Source organism: Triticum urartu, chromosome 2 (genome assembly GCF_003073215.2).
Source record: "Triticum urartu cultivar G1812 chromosome 2, Tu2.1, whole genome shotgun sequence".
Lineage (NCBI taxonomy): Eukaryota > Viridiplantae > Streptophyta > Magnoliopsida > Poales > Poaceae > Triticum > Triticum urartu.
In genome coordinates, this window is record NC_053023.1 from 558,183,484 (window position 1) to 558,200,598 (window position 17,115).

General features: G+C 48.3%; 2 protein-coding genes across 2 annotated transcripts; one reads left to right on the plus strand and one right to left on the minus strand.

Moving 5' to 3' along the window:
- The first annotated feature begins 9,727 nt into the window (after positions 1-9,727).
- Positions 9,728-12,482, plus strand: LOC125538731 (glycosyl hydrolase 5 family protein-like). Its single transcript, XM_048702005.1, has 4 exons — positions 9,728-10,355; positions 10,447-10,694; positions 11,216-11,736; positions 11,830-12,482. Exons 1-4 carry the CDS (start codon positions 9,927-9,929, stop codon positions 12,351-12,353), a joined length of 1,722 nt encoding a protein of 573 aa, XP_048557962.1. The 5' UTR covers positions 9,728-9,926; the 3' UTR covers positions 12,354-12,482.
- Positions 12,483-12,523: 41 nt separating this feature from the next.
- On the minus strand, positions 12,524-16,606 carry LOC125538728 (probable galactinol--sucrose galactosyltransferase 2). Its single transcript, XM_048702004.1, has 14 exons — positions 16,217-16,606; positions 15,899-16,128; positions 15,713-15,803; positions 15,589-15,637; positions 15,378-15,469; positions 15,126-15,233; positions 14,944-15,051; positions 14,440-14,850; positions 14,226-14,367; positions 14,039-14,106; positions 13,812-13,946; positions 13,501-13,718; positions 13,318-13,406; positions 12,524-13,151 (listed from the first exon to the last, which is right to left on the minus strand). Exons 1-14 carry the CDS (start codon positions 16,600-16,602, stop codon positions 12,855-12,857), a joined length of 2,424 nt encoding a protein of 807 aa, XP_048557961.1. The 5' UTR covers positions 16,603-16,606; the 3' UTR covers positions 12,524-12,854.
- Positions 16,607-17,115: the final 509 nt, after the last annotated feature.

Sequence of the window (17,115 nt, forward strand, 5' to 3'; positions counted from 1 at the left end):
ACTCTGTGGTGTTCCGGGTGGCGTGAGTTGCGAAACTATTCCGCATTGTTTCAAATGAAGACCAAACTCGTAACTCAAATATTATCCTCCACGATCAGATCGTGGAAACTTTATTTTCTTGTTACGATGATTTTCCACTTCACTCTGAAATTCTTTGAACTTTTCAAATGTTTCAGACTTATGTTTCATTAAGTAGATATACCCATATCTGCTCAAATCATCTGTGAAGGTGAGAAAATAACGATATCCGCCGCGAGCCTCAATGTTCAATGGACCGCATACATCAGTATGTATGATTTCCAATAACTCGGTTGCCCGCTCCATTGTTCCAGAGAACGGAGTTTTAGTCATCTTGCCCATGAGGCATGGTTCGCAAGTACCAAGTGATTCATAATCAAGTGATTCCAGAAGTCCATCAGAATGGAGTTTCTTCATGCGCTTTACACCAATATGACCTAAATGGCAGTGCCACAAATAAGTTGCACTATCATTATCAACTCTGCATCTTTTGGCTTCAATACTATGAACATGTGTATCACTACTATCAAGATTTAGTAAAAATAGACCACTCATCAAGGGTGCATGACCATAAAAAGATATTACTCATATAAATAGAAAAACCATTATTCTCTTATTTAAATGAATAACCGTCTCGCATCAAACAAGATCCAGATATAATGTTTATGCTCAACGCTGGCACCAAATAACAATTATTTAGGTCTAAAACTAATCCCGAAGGTAGATGTAGAAGTAGCGTGCCGACGGCGATCACATCGACTTTGGAACCATTTCCCACGCGCATCGTCACCTCGTCCTTAGCCAATCTTCGCTTAATTCGTAGCCCCTATTTCGAGTTGCAAATGTTACCAACTGAACCAGCATCAAATACCCAGGCACTACTGCGAGCATTAGTAAGGTACACATCAATAACATGTACATCAAATATACCTTTCACTTTGCCATCCTTCTTCTCTGCCAAATACTTGGGGCAATTCCGCTTCCAGTGACCAGTCCCTTTGCAGTAGAAGCACTCGGTCTCAGGCTTAGGTCCAGACTTGGGTTTCTTCAGTTGAGCAGCAACTGGCTTGTTGTTCTTCTTGAAGTTCCCTTTCTTCCCTTTACCCTTTTTCTTGAAACTGGTGGTCTTGTTGACCATCAACACTTGATGCTCCTTCTTGATTTCTACCTCCGCAGCCTTTAGCATTGCGAAGAGCTCAAGAATCGATTTATCCATCCCTTGCATATTATAGTTCATCACGAAGCTCTTGTAGCTTGGTGGCAGTGATTGAAGAACTCTGTCAATGACACTATCATCAGGAAGATTAACTCCCAGCTGAGTCAAGTGGTTGTGGTACCCAGACATTCTGAGTATATGTTCCCTGAAAGAACTATTCTCCTCCATTTTGCAGTTGTAGAACTTATTGGAGACTTCATATCTCTCAATCCGGGCTGCTTGAAACATTAACTTCAACTCCTGAAACATCTCATATGCTCCATGAAGTTCAAAATGTTGTTGAAGTCCCGGTTCTAAGCCGTAAAGCATGGCACACTGAACTATCGAGTAGTCATCAGCTTTGCTCTGCCAGGTGTTCACAACATCTGGCGTTGCTCCTGCAGCGGGTTTGTCACCTAGCGGTGCTTCCAGGACGTAATTCTTTTGTGCAGCAATGAGGATAATCCTCAAATTACGGACCCAGCCCGTGTAGTTGCTACCATCATCTTTCAACTTAGCTTTCTCTAGGAACGCATTAAAATTCAACCCAACAACAGCACGGGTCATCTATCTACAACAACATAGACATGCAAAATACTATCAGGTACTAAGTTCATGATAAATTAAGGTTCAATTAATCAAATTACTTAAGAACTCCCACTTAGATAGACATCTCTCTAATCATCTAAGTCATCACGTGATCCATATCAACTAAACCATGTCCGATCATCACGTGAGATGGAGTAGTTTTCAATGGTGAACATCACTATGTTGATCATATCTACTATATGATTCACGCTCGACCTTTCGGTCTCAGTGTTCCGAGGCCATATCTGCATATGATAGGCTCGTCAAGTTTAACCCGAGTATTCTGCGTGTGCAAAACTGGCTTGGACCCGCTGTATGTGAATGTAGAGCTTATCACACCCGATCATCAGGTGATATCTCGGCACGACGAGCTGTAGCAATGGTGCATACTCAGGGAGAACACTTATACCTTCAAATTTAGTGAGAGATCATCTTATAATGCTATCGTCGAACTAAGCAAAATAAGATGCATAAAGGATAAACATCACATGCAATCAATATAACTGATATGATATGGCCATCATCATCATCATCTTGTGCCTTTGATCTCCATCTTCAAAGCACCGTCATGATCACCATCGTCACCGGCTTGACACCTTGATCTCCATCGAAGCATCATTGTCATCTCGCCAACTATTGCTTCTATGACTGTCACTACCGCTTAGTGATAAAGTAAAGCAATTACATGGCGATTGCATTTCATACAATAAAAGCGACAATCATATGCTCCTGCTAGTTGTCGATAACTGTGTTTACAAAACATCATCATCTCATACAATAAAATTTAGCATCATGTCTTGACCATATCACATCACAACATGCCCTGCAAAAACAAGTTAGACGTCCTCTACTTTGTTGTTGCAAGTTTTACGTGGCTGCTACGGGCTGAGCAAGAACCGTTCTTACCTATGCATCAAAAACCACAACACGGTATAGTGATTGCTTTTTGATCTTCAGAAAGAACCATGTTCATTGAATCCGATTCAACTAAAGTTGGAGAAACTGACATCCACCAGCCACCTATGTGCGAAGCACGTCGGTAGAACCAGTCTCGCGTAAGCGTACGCGTAATGTCGGTCTGGGCCGCTTCATCCAGCAATATCGCCGAATCAAGAAACAACTAGTGACGACAAGCAATATGTATATACCCACACCCACAACCCCTTTGTGTTCTACTCGTGCATATAACATCTACGCATAGACCTGGCTCGGATGCCACCGTTGGGGAACGCAGTAATTTCAAAAAAAAATCCTACGCACACGCAAGATCATGGTGATACATAGCAACGAGAGGGGAGACTAAGCAGAAGCATTATGACAACGTGGTTGATGTAGTCGTACGTCTTGACGATCAACCGATCCTAGTACCGAACGTACGGCACCTCCGCGATCTACACACGTTCAGCTCGGTGACGTCCCACAAACTCACGATCCAGTAGAGTGTCGAGGGAGAGCTTCGTCAGCACGACGGCATGATGATGGTGATGATGATGCTACCGGAACAGGGCTTTGCCTAAGCACCGCTACGATATGACCGAGGTGGATTATGGTGGAGGGGGCACCGCACACGGCTAAGGGATCAATGATCAACTTGTGTGTCTATGGGGTGCCCCCCTCCCCGTATATAAAGGAGTGTAGGAGGGGGGAGGGCCGGCCCTCTACTATGGCGCGCCCTGGGGAGTCCTACTCCCACCAGGAGTAGGATTCCCCCCTTTCCATATAGTAGGAGTAGGAGAGTAGGAAAGGAAAGAGAGAAGAGAAGGAAGGAGGGGGCGCCGCCCCTCCCCCCTAGTCCAATTTGGACTACTCCTTGGATGGGGCCGCGCGGCCTGCCCTAGGCAGCCCCTCCCTCTCTCCCCTAAAGCCCATTAGGGCCCATATACTCCGGGGGGGTTCCGGAAACCCCCCGGTACTCTGGTTAATGTCCAAACTCATTTGGAACCATTCTGATGTCCAAACTGTTGGGGATCGTAGCAGAATTTTAAAATTTTCTACGCATCACCAAGATCAATCTATGGAGTCATCTAGCAACGAGGGAGAGAGGAGTGCATCTACATACCCTTGTAGATCACGAGCGGAAGCGTTCAAGTGAACGGGGATGATGGAGTCGTACTCGCATGATCCAAATCACCGATGACCAAGTGCCGAACGGACAGCACCTCCGCGTTCAACACACGTACGGTTGGGAAGATGTCTCCTCCTTCTTGATCCAGCAAGGGGGAAGGAGAGGTTAATGAAGATCCAACAGCACGACGGCGTGGTGGTGGATGCAGCAGGATCCCGGCAGGGCTTCGCCAAGCACAAGCGAGGAGGAGAGGTGTTACGGAGGGAGAGGGAGGCGCCAAGAGCAAGGTACGGCTGCCCTCCCTCCCTTCCACTATATATAGGGGCAAGGGGGCGCATGCCCCCTTGGAGATCCCATCTAAAGGGGGGGGCGGCCCCTGGGGCAACGGCCCCCTTAGGTTTTCCAACCAGGGGGGCGCATGCCCCCTCGGGGGGGAACAGCCCCCTAGGGTTTCCAACCCTAGGCGCCTTGGGCCCTTGGGTGGGGCGCACCAGCCCATCAGGGGCTGGTTCCCACGCCACTTCAGCCCATGGGGCCCTCCGGGATAGGTGGCCCCATCCGATGGACCCCCGAGACCCTTCCGGTGGTCCCGGTACAATACCGGTAACCCCCGAAACCTTCGCGCTGGCTGAAACTGGACTTCCTATATATAAATCTTTACCTCTGGACCATTCTGGAACTCCTCGTGACGTCCGGGATCTCATCCGGGACTCCGAAAAACTTTCGGGTTACTGCATACTAATATCTCTACAACCCTAGCGTCACCGAACCTTAAGTGTGTAGACCCTACGGGTTCGGGAGACACGCAGACATGACCGAGACGCCTCTCCGGTCAATAACCAACAGCGGGATCTGGATACCCATGTTGGCTCCCACATGCTCCTCGATGATCTCATCGGATGAACCATGATGTCGAGGACTTAATCAATCCCGTATTCAATTCCCTTTGTCAATCAGTACGTTACTTGCCCGAGACTCGATCGTCGGTATCCCAATACCTTGTTCAATCTCGTTACCGGAAAGTCACTTTACTCGTACCGTAATGCATGATCTCGTGACCAACCCCTTGGTCACATTGAGCTCATTATGATGATGCATTACCGAGTGGGCCCAGAGATACCTCTCCGTCATACGGAGTGACAAATCCCAGTCTCGATTCATGCCAACCCAACAGACACTTTCGGAGATACCCGTAGTGCACCTTTATAGCCACCCAGTTACGTTGTGACATTTGATACACCCAAAGCGCTCCTACGGTATCCGAGAGTTGCACAATCTCATGGTCTAAGGAAATGATACTTGACATTAGAAAATCTCTCACAAAACGAACTTACACGATCTTTGTGCTATGCTTAGGTTTGGGTCTTGTCCATCACATCATTCTCCTAATGATGTGATCCCGTTATCAATGACATCCCCATGTCCATAGCCAGGAAACCATGACTATCTGTTGATCAACGAGCTAGTCAACTAGAGGCTCACTAGGGACACATTGTGGTCTATGTATTCACACATGTATTACGATTTTCGGGTAATACAATTATAGCATGAATAATAGACAATTATCATGAACAAGGAAATATAATAATCATTTTATTATTGCCTCTAGGGCATATTTCCAACACAAACATAGTCATCCAATATATTGATCTTTATGTCTCAACCATTTCGAGACTCCTCGTCATACCCGTGATCACATCCGGGAGTCCGAACAACCTTCGGTTCATCAAAACACATAAACTCATAATACCGATCGTCACCGAACGTTAAGCGTGCGGACCCTACGGGTTCGAGAACTATGTAGACATGACCGAGACACGTCTCCGGTCAATAACCAATAGCGGAACCTGGATGCTCATATTGGTTTCTACATATTCTACGAAGATCTTTATCAGTCAAACCGCATAACAATATACGTTGTTCCCTTTGTCATCGGTATGTTACTTGCCCGAGATTCGATCATCGGTATCTCAATACCTAGTTCAATCTCATTACCGGCAAGTCTCTTTACTTGTTCCGTAATGCTACATCCCGTAACTAACCCATTAGCTACATTGCTTGCAATGCTTATATTGATGTGCATTACCGAGAGGGCCCAGAGATACCTCTCCGACAATCGGAGTGGCAAATCCTAATCTCGATCTATGCCAACTCAACAAACACCATCGGAGACACCTATAGAGAACCTTTATAATCACCCAGTTACGTTGTGACGTTTGGTAGCACACAAAGTGTTCCTCCGGTATTCGGGAGTTGCATGATCTCATAGTCATAGGAACATGTATAAGTTATGGAGAAAGCAATAGCAACAAACTAAACGATCATCGTGCTAAGCTAACGGATGGGTCAAGTCAATCACATCATTCTCTAATGATGTGATCCCGTTAATCAAATGACAACTCATGTTTATGGTTAGGAAACATAACCATCATTGATTCAACGAGCTAGTCAAGTAGAGGCATACTAGTGACACTTTGTTTGTCTATGTATTCACACATGTACTAAGTTTCTGTTTAATACAATTCCAGCATGAATAATAAACATTTATCATGGTATAAGGAAATATAAATAACAATTTTATTATTGCCTCTAGGGCATATTTCCTTCAAATATATGCTAAAACTTCATATGATTATACTTTTTTGCGGGTCATTTGATTATATACTTATAACAGAGTGAAGATGTGATTTCGTCATTAGTTGGGTCTGTCCAACACCATTGTTATGCTAACAATGTGCTCCCATTGTTGTCAACATCCTTGTTACTTTAACAATGCCCTATGATTAGGACAACAAGATCATCATGCAACATATGAGACGAGACTGGGGAACTACTTGGTGTTTATGTTTCCACACATGCAACTGAGTTTTCATCAGAATCTCACATTCAAGAACCATTGTGATTTTAGCACGGAAATAAAAACATTAAATATGAACATGGAAATAAAACAATAATTTACGATTGCCTCTAGCATCTAGGGAATATTTCCAATAACAATAAAGTAGTTCAGGTTAGGATGCGAGGCGTGGTTTCATGTAGGCAACCGCACGAGGTCATGTACGTTCATGATCCTCCGCGATGCATGTTGAGTGTCCATGCAGGGATGCCATGGGGACATCTACAATGTTGGAAGCATAACACAACCATGCATGGTAAGTTGACGGGGCCAATTGAACGCCTGTTGCTCCCCTCGTGGCCTTCCGTGATGTTTGACAGTGGACTGCAGAGGCGAGGCACAAAGGTATTGTAGATGCGCGGGACGACCGCGGGGAGGGGGGGAGTTGCTTCCTTGGCGTGTTGTGGATAATACCATTCACAACCACGAGATGGTATGGCACACCGGGACAGTGAATCTTAGGTCCAGCGGGGGATGACTAAATCATGGTGAATTGATGTGGGGTGGCGAGGGAGAGGCGAGCTTCGGCACAGAGACAGAGGTGATTCGGGAGGATATGATGGGAATGGGAACGAGGGGAGGGTGAGTTTGAGGAAGGTACGAGTAATGAGGGAGGCATTATGGCGAGGACGTGCTAGAAAATCAGGCTGTTTTGAACAAATAAACGTATTTTTTGAATGAATTCACCCGTGAGAAAAAATGCATCGATGTCGACTCTCGACTGTTTAGCAAATCGTTTCTATTGGGCGTCTGCCAGGAAGCTTTCCATTTTGGAAGGATCATTAAAGTGCAGTCATTTTACAGAAGTGGGAATTTCAAAAGTTAAAATATCATGTTTACAAGTTTCATAAAAATTTTAAAACAAAATCCTGCATTTTCTTCAAGAATTCCTAATCCATAGTGAATATCTGCATGGACAAAAAATTCATAATTTCTCTTATCTAAATTGTGTTCCCGTTCTTACATTGAAATTCTTGCTCCATTGGGCCCCACTTGTGTTTTCCAATACTAGGGCCTCTATGACTTTGACTCGCATGATTTCTAAAACGCGAGAATAGAACAAAACACAGGAACAAAGTGTCATGCCATCTTTGATACTACATGATTTTATGTATTTTTACTTGTGCACAAGGAAAATACAAGATTCTGCATATAAAGTGGGAGTGGATGTAAATTTTCTTATGAAATTTTGTACAAATAAATCCTAACAAAAATCCTTGTGAATTGCAATCCTATGAATCAAAGAATGCAGTAAGAAAATATATCCTAGTAATTAGAAATCCTTTGAATTAAACAGGCCCTCAACATTTTTCATGTGATGTCTTTTTAGAAACACCGATTATAACATAGGCCCACATAGTGGCGGAGCTTCGGCTGGGCCATAATGGGCAGCTGACCCCCAACTCATGATGTTTCTTCCGAAATCTCGTTTTGTTTGCCTCCCCCCATAAAAAAGCTCCACCATTGGGACATGCACTAACAACACCACACACATGCACTCACATATGAACTATGGAAGACCGGATCGAAGTTGCGGAGCTTCAAGGTTAAGGAAGTCACCACAGATACCTCGTTATCGGCAGAAATGTTGCCTCTCACTAAAAAAATCCTCATTAATGAGAAGCCAAAAGCGTCAATCAACCAACACCGTTTGTTTTTCTTAACATAAGAGCCTCTATAGCTGGACCTAACAAATCCACCCCCTATACGCCCGCGGACACGCCCGGGCATTCCCACGGACGTAGTCAGGCAGCCCCTCATATGTTGTACCAGGCGCCGCACACCTCAAATTTGAAACCTTAAATCCATACAATGCATGCACGTCGATCATATAATACAGATTCATCACAGTTCAACAGTTTATGAAATGTGACGAAGCAAAATAAATCATAATTCAACAGTCCGGACATGTCGAAATGAAATTAAAGTCCGAGCGTGCCGGATCACTCGCTGGCTGGACTAAACCTCGGATGCCATCCACGCGTCCTGCTCCGCGAGGAGCCTTGCATCCTCCTCCATGGCCATCCTTGCCTCCTCCTCTGAGGCCATCCTTGCCTCTTGCTCCACGGCCATCCTTGCCTCGTAGTCTTTACGCTCGGTGAATTTGATCCAATTTATGGTGGTGTCGGGTTATCTGGTCCGATGTGGCAGACACACTCGGTCGTGCCCGGGCCACCCCACATTCGCCCTAGATTTTGGATGGATATGTGGGGTGCCGGTCAGCCCGGGTGTTTGAGGCGTCCGTTTGGATCCTTCTCTTACCGGTCACTGGCCGGGCCGTCCGCTCGAGCATTTGAAGACTGTTTGAAGCGCCCGATGTGAAATGTCCTCAACGTTTTTCACGTGATGTTCTTTCAGAAACATCGATTATAACATAGGCACACATAATGGCGGAGCTTAGCTAGGTCATAATTTGTAGTCGCCCCCCAACTCATAAGTTTCTTCCCAAATCTCGTTTTGTTTGCCGCCTCCGCCCCCAAAGCTCCTCCATTGGACACGCACTAACAACACCACACGCATGCACTCATACATCACCTATGGAAGGCTGGATCGATAGTGCGGAGCTTTAAGGTTGAGAAAGTCACCATGAACACCTAGTTATCAACGGGAATGTTGCCTCTTATTAAAAAATAATCCTCGTTAATGAGAAGCCAAAAGCTTCAATCATCCAACACTGTATGAAATGTCCTCCGGGGTGCTTCCTTCCAAAACCCACGCATAAATCAACTGTCGGGCAAAGTACATTTTACTGGACACAAGCACCGCTCGACATTAGGCATCCCAAAACATATAGTACAAACTGTAGCAGTTAGGTGGCCATTTCCCCCCAACCCTCTACCGACCTCCTATATTATTTATCTCCTTCTTTTCAGCCGAGTTGCGAATTAGGAGCAGTACAGCACCGGTCTCGTTGCAGTGCCTTGAAGCAGTATAAAATAGTTGTTGCATTCTTGAAACATCGGCAAGCGCTAGTCACCCTCTTGAAGCCCTTCCTTCACACATGTCAAGACCCGTCTCAGATGTCACCACCAAGTTATTCCTTTGAAGCCCCGCCCTCCTTCCACAGGCCCATGACGAAGCCAACCTAGCTAGCTTGCACCACGTACCGTGTGGCATTATATATACGCCCACCGGCCCTCCGTGCCATCCCGGCCTCCATCGCCATGGCGACGACGGGGAGGGTGAGGCCTTCTCCTCTCCTCGCGGCGTGGCTGGCTCTCGGCTTTGCGTGGCATTGCGCGCTTCACCATGCTCCGGCGGCGGCCGTGACGCTGTCGACGGCGTCCCGGTGGGTCGTGGACGAGGCCGGGGACCGCGTGAAGCTGGCGTGCGTGAACTGGCCGTCGCACCTGGAGCCGATGCTGGCGGAGGGGCTGGGCAAGCGGCCCGTGGGCGCCATCGCCGGGGACGTGGCCGCCATGGGGTTCAACTGCGTCCGGCTCACCTGGCCCACGTTCCTGGTGACCAACGCCTCCTACTCGTCCCTCACCGTCGAGCAGTCCTTCCAGAGGCTCAACCTCACCGAGTCGCTCGCCGGCATCAGGGCCAACAACCCCACCGTCGTCGACCTCAAGCTCATCGACGCGTTCAAGGCAAGCTCGTAAATCTTTTTAGTGTATATATAATAGTGCACTTAATTTGTGTTGGTGTCAAACTGTTGATGTGTGCATGGCATACATACAGGCCGTGGTGAGCAGCCTCGGCGAGAACAACGTCATGGTGATCCTGGACAACCACGTGAGCAAGCCCGGGTGGTGCTGCGACAACGCGGACGGCAACGGGTTCTTCGGCGACGGCTACTTCGAGCCGGACGTCTGGGTCGACGGCCTCACCAAGATGGCCACCATGTTCGCCGGCGTCCCCCACGTCGTCGGCATGAGCCTCAGGAACGAGCTCCGAGGCCCCAGGCAGAACTCAAACGACTGGTACAAGTAAGTAGTGCTTTTTCTCCTATCCTGATTAGATCGATCACTAAAACCAAACCAAAATTATCACCAGCAGTAAACACCGTTGAACTGACGATCCTATTCCTAATGTCGACCATGCCGGTGATAAAAGTCTCAAATGCGTGTGGCAATACGCGTCGAGCCACCAACGACATTGAGATTTTGTTCATGTGCATGTCCTGGACGAGTAAATGAGCCTGAACAAGAACCTAGTAGTAGTTGGCCGCTGGCTTTACATCTCCAACTGCTGCTCCTGCACAGCATGTGAGAGACAGTAATGGCATTCACTGCAAGTGATAGGGTAGCCGTCCAGCAGGCAGCATCAGTCTTTCAGTGAACCACCAGTAGACAGTAGTCCTTCCTCCTTCGTGTGCTCCGGAGGCATGAGCTTTCAATGCCTCGAACAAAACTGCAAAAGGGACAAAGCCTAGTTACTCCCACACATGGCGCCAGCCCCGTCATGGCACATGCAGCTGAGGGCTGACACTGACGATGCACGAACGCAGGTACATGCAACGCGGCGCGGAGGCGGTGCACGCGGCGAACCCGCGGGTGCTGGTGATCCTCTCGGGCCTCAGCTTCGACAACGACCTGGCGTTCCTCAACTCGCGGCAGGTGAGCCTGAGCTTCGCCCGGAAGGCGGCGTTCGAGGTGCACTGGTACAGCTTCTCCAACGGCCAGGAGTGGGCGGCGGGGAACCCCAACGAGGTGTGCGCGCGGATCGGGGCCAGCGTGTCCCGCCGCGCGCTCTACCTGCTCGACCAGGGCTGGCCAGTCTTCCTCAGCGAGTTCGGCGTCGACAACCGCGGCGGGAACGCCAACGACAACCGCTACTACGGCTGCGCCGCCGCCGTCGCCGCCGACCTCGACCTCGACTGGGCGCTCTGGACGCTGCAGGGGAGCTACTACCTCCGCCAGGGCGTGCTGGACCTCGACGAGGTCTACGGCGTGCTCGACCGGGCCTGGTCCAGGCCACGCAACGTCACCGCGCTCCGCAGGGTCCAGCCCCTGCAGCGCCCGCTCCGAGGTTCGCACCCGCCGCGATCTGCTCTGTTCGTCTTACCCTGGCCGGCCTGTGAGCTTGCGACTGATTTCATGATGTTGGTGCGTGTGTTTGCAGGGCCTGGCTACGCGGAGGCGGCGCCGTACACGGTGCTGTTCCACCCGGCGACGGGGCTGTGCGTGCTGCGGCGGTCGCTGGCACAGCCACTGGAGCTGGGCGCGTGCGCCGGGACGGAGGCCTGGGAGTACGCGCCGCAGCAGGGGCGGCTGGCGCTGCGGGACGGCCCGCTGATGTGCCTCCACGCGCAGGGCGCCGGCCGGCCCGTGCGCCTCGGCACGCCTTGCGACGACGACATGTCCCGGTGGCGCCTCGTGTCGGACTCCAAGCTGCACGTCGCCGTCAACGCATCGTCTTCGTCGTCATCCGGCTCCGGCGATGGCCGCGGCATGCTCTGCCTGGACGTCGGCGCGGACGGCCAGAGCGTGGTCACCAACCCGTGCCGCTGCCTGAGCGCGGACAACAGCTGCGACCCGGAGAGCCAGTGGTTCAAGATGGTGAGCAGCACGAGGAGCGTCGCCGCCAATAGCATGCTCGCGGAGCTGCCTGTGAAGCTCGGGAGCTCGAAGATTCGCTCGCTTTGATCGGCGCCAGTAGGACCGACATATATAATTGTATAGGTGCACGCATCCGTTGTACTAGCTGCAAAGGCGCCGGGATGGACGAGAGAAGCTGCTCTAGAACCGGAATAATATCCTTCAGAGTTCAGATAACTGAATGAATGTTGGGGCACTGGAGCCTGATGGCCCCAAGCTTGCAAAATCCGTCCGTTCATTCCAGCAAATAATCTCATAAAAGTGATCTACATATATAAATCTCCAATTTGGAGTTGTGTCCAACAGAAAATAATAGCCATAACGACACAGAAAACACACACGCAAACGCACACGAAAACACGACGCGGCATGGTAAGAAAGAACATACTTCTAAATACGGCGAGCAGAGTAATTATTTCTGAAGCTGGGAGGCAGCAATTACGGAGAAACCACCACGGTATAAACATCAGTAGTTGGTCTCCGAGAAATGAATGGCGCAGAGCAGAAATTGCAACAAGAGACATCAAGGTCACATACAGGTTCAGGTCTTCAGGAGGCTGTGTAGAGAATCTCTATGTTCCAGAGGCTGCTGTGGGAAGATCCATCTGAGAGATCAAATGCTAGCAAGCCATCATCAGAATGACTGAACTCTACTTCATGCGCATCAACTCTACAGAGTGCCGGTCTAGCAGATGAATACGCCCCAAAACGTCCTGGCCCTCGGCATTTGATCTGAACTGTCGTAGCTGAAGAATCAACTGTGCCTGTGATACTGTCGAGTGCGCCACCGGAGTTGAACATGTTGAGCAGTCCAAGCGGCGCGAACCGAACAGCCCCACCGTAAACCTGGTGCAGAAATGACTGTTTCTGTGAGAATATGAAGTAAACTAGGCTCAACATATGTGTTTTTTAGAATAACAGGGAGGCTCTCCCCGGCTCCATTAACCAGAATGAAACCAATGCACCCATACAGTCTCAACAAATGTAAGCAAGGGGTGGACAGAAATCTGACCTGTATCGGTGATATGGTATAGATCTCACATGTCATAGTGACCAATGAAAGCTCCAAACTTTGGTGCTTCTGGAGCCTTGAAAGAGAACCTGCAATACAAAACAGAAGGTTAACTAAGATCTTGACTGTACAATAGATAAGATGCAATTGCGAAGAAGAAATGAGTAGCTAAAGAAAAATTACATGAATTGAAAGCATATACTGCAGTCTCTCCATTCCACTCATCACCAGTAATCTCCTCGAGAGACTCTACATCTGATGGCGAGAGATGACCCGTTATGTTAACGGCGGTGGGAACATGTGAAATTTCTTCGACTAACCAAGTCCAGTTTCCAGCTCCCTGACAATTGAATACTCCGACGACAGCAGACAAATTGTTCAGGTTCCATATTTTCAGAAGACTGCCCAAGAGTTAATGAATTAGTCTTCGTCAAATAGATAGCATCGGACAAACCGGATAAGCTAAATTGGGGTGTGTATTAGTGTAAATATACCTTTTGCCATCCATGACTGGATCATTGAACAGGCAATCGCGAGTAGGACGACCAGCATACCTTGCTCTTAGAATCGAGCCATCTGGTAGAACGAGCTTTTTCAGAACAGTGAAATCGTGCACTCCTGGTTTGTCACTGCATATCAATATGGGGAGAAATTTATACAGCAAGCACGATTTGGTTAAAATCAAACACCACACCTGAAGAAAATGCGCTATAAAAATCACCTGACATAAACACCACCTCCACTTAGAGCCCTAGCCGCTCCATGAAATTCCGCTGTTTCATGCTTGCTCTTTACATCAGAAAGAAAGAGAGAAAATTATTTTTTTTGTGGGAAAAAGAGAGAAAATTAGCTGATACTAAAGTACAGAAATATGGCTAATCAAACTAAAGGGTGCAGAATAATCTTACTTGGAACATATCCCAATCCGGGATGAAAATTTCTCCCAATAAAAGGCTATTGAATGCTACATTAGCAATGTGCAGAGTTTGCAGTGTTGGCTCCCGAGGCATGAAATCTTCTGATGCTCTAGCAACTGCACTCTTCAAGGCACTACAAACAGTGAAGGATCATGTCAGATTCTATGTACATAGCTCATACTGTTCACAAATATGGATTATTTACCTATAGATGTGGTCTGAACTGTGACTCATGCAGCATATTAGGTTATTTCCTTTGAAGTTCCGAGCAATAGATTCCTCAAGAGCATGTTGATACTTTCGAGTTAATGCAACACGACCACCGAAGCCATGCCCGAGAGTCTCCATCACACTTTGCACATCTACCTTCACACCATCCACACCCACACTAGAAAGGTAACTGTGCTGATCATTGTAGAATTCATATATCTTCTCAGGATCAATGATACCAACTCCATATTTCTCCAAGCTGTCCATGGCTACATCCCTCAAATTTGCAACATCACCAGGAGACTGGACGGGGTAAACTAGTTTTGGATTGTAATTCTCCATCACGTCCGATGATGTGCAGACACCTCCCCAATACCCAAGTAAAGCATGCCATGCGTAGACGTACCTGAAATTTCACATGCAACATTTTGCTCAGCAAAAGATGACCCTTACATATACATTAGGCATATAGTAAACTATTGCAATAAGAATCAAGTACTTGACTCCATGTGTCTCTTTGATTTTCTTGACAAGATCTCCCAGATTCTTGCAGGCTTCTCCCCTAAACTTGTCATTCTCCTTCAGATCAACCAGCCTCTCTGCAAACCTGGCAATGTTACGATGAAAATCAGATGCAGTACACTCTTTTTTGTATGTATTAGCAAAGGTTGATATACATACACAGTCTCTTCAAGAAGAGCTCCATTCACTTCCTTGAATTCGTTAACTATTTCTTGCCAACCATCATCTATAATCAGAAACCTTGGTGGTGCGCCTCCTTCACGCAAACTATTTTACAGGGAATGCATCATCAGTAAATGACAATTATCAAATGAAGGAGGTGTATTTCAGGAAATAAAAATAAAAATGAAGGGTGCGGCAAATTACATAAAGAACACATGCAAATCAAAGATCAACTCAATTCTTGTATACCTTTGAAGGCCCTCTTCAATCCCTACTGGGTTGACAGCTTTATAAAATGCATCCCAAGTGCACCATCCAAACCAGTCTAAGTTTGCAGGGGTCTGACATTTGTAGCAAATTTACAAAAGACTTGTCACAATCAAATAAATTGAGATATGTCCAAGATCAACAACCATAGTCTAGTTAGGTGATAAAAGTGTAAAAACCTGCTTATATATACCTCCTTGCTCTCAATATGACTGAAAGTTCCTTTGATCTTGGACAGTATCCTACAGAAGATATAAGTAAGCCACTGCCACATAGAAAGAAAGAAAATCCATGCCGTTGTAGTAGTGTGGCATTACTTGATTGATTCCTTCATAAGCTTGAAAGGATTGTCCCCTGAGTTGACGAATACCGCATCAACAGCATCCTTCGTCTGCACATCAGGATCACCTAGCAAAGAGACAACCATTCCACTAAGATTCCAAGCATTGCACAATTTGAGCCAAGCACCATAACATTCATAAGTCAAGGTGAAGTCTGCCTACCACTCTCGAAGCAGAATTGGAGCTCATTCTCGGGACACCCTTGGAGGCTGGCCCGGAAATCCCCATCGAGGGCTGGCAGCATCAGAGCGTACACCGTGTCCTCGGCCCCATTCCCCGTCTTCTCCAGAAGCAGCATCTGCGTCTCCGCCGGCACGCCCGCCGCCTCCGCGCCCGTCTTCGGGGCCATCCACCAGATCTTCAACTTGAACAGCGACAGCCATCTCCATCCTCTGCACAGCAACCATCACGAACGAACATTAGTATCTCGGACCGACGCGCGCGCTGCGCAAGCATAATAAGCCATATGTGACCACCTACTTGGGGATGGTGCCGAGGGAGAAGACGTGACGGCTGGACGGCGCCGCTGCCCGGGCGCCGAGGAACGCGGCGCCCGGAGCGGCGAGGGCGACGCCCGCGCGTAGGGTGACCTCGGGCGGGCATTGGGAGATGAGCTCGCGGCCGCCGACCAGCAGGGACCCGCGCTCGAGACGCGTCGTCGCCATCTGCGGCGGGGACCCGTCGGCGGTGGCGCTGGGATGAGTGGAGGCGGCAGCGGCGACGACCGACATTGCGCCTCGAAGTAGGCCGCGGCAGCGCGAGATATGGCGCGGGGGTCGTCGAACTGCTGTGGAAGTGGAACAGGGACCCGGAGGACCGGGCGCCACGGCGACCGCGACAGCGACCGCGAGCTGCAGCCTCGTCATCGCCAATAGGAATTGAATGGATAAGCTCAACAAGAATTGGGCCTCGTGGGGCACGCCAGAACGGGTGGCGTGCCATTGCTGCCTCCCGTGCGTTCGCGATGACGCGGGACGGGACGATGTTGGTGGTGGACGGGGCAGGGAGGCTTGCCCACCGACAAGTGAGCGGTAGAACCTCCCGGTGATTAGAGCATCTCCCGCGGTTGGCCCAGCAGACATAAAAATCACCGCCTGAAGGCGAGCCGGCGATCGAACTGGCAATAAAGCGGTTGGACATCCAATTATCGTCTTCAGATTGTCCCCAGTCGTTGATATTGATCCATTCACGGCCACTTTACGGCCAGATAAATAGAGAAATGGCCTATATTCGGCATGGTTCAGGGTGGTTCGGTATTGAATTCTTAGCATAAATAAATTTTTTATCACATAGTTCATCACAGAAAATTAAATAATTCAACAACAAATAGTTCAATACAAATTATATAGTTCAACAAATAAAAACTCATATTTCATCAT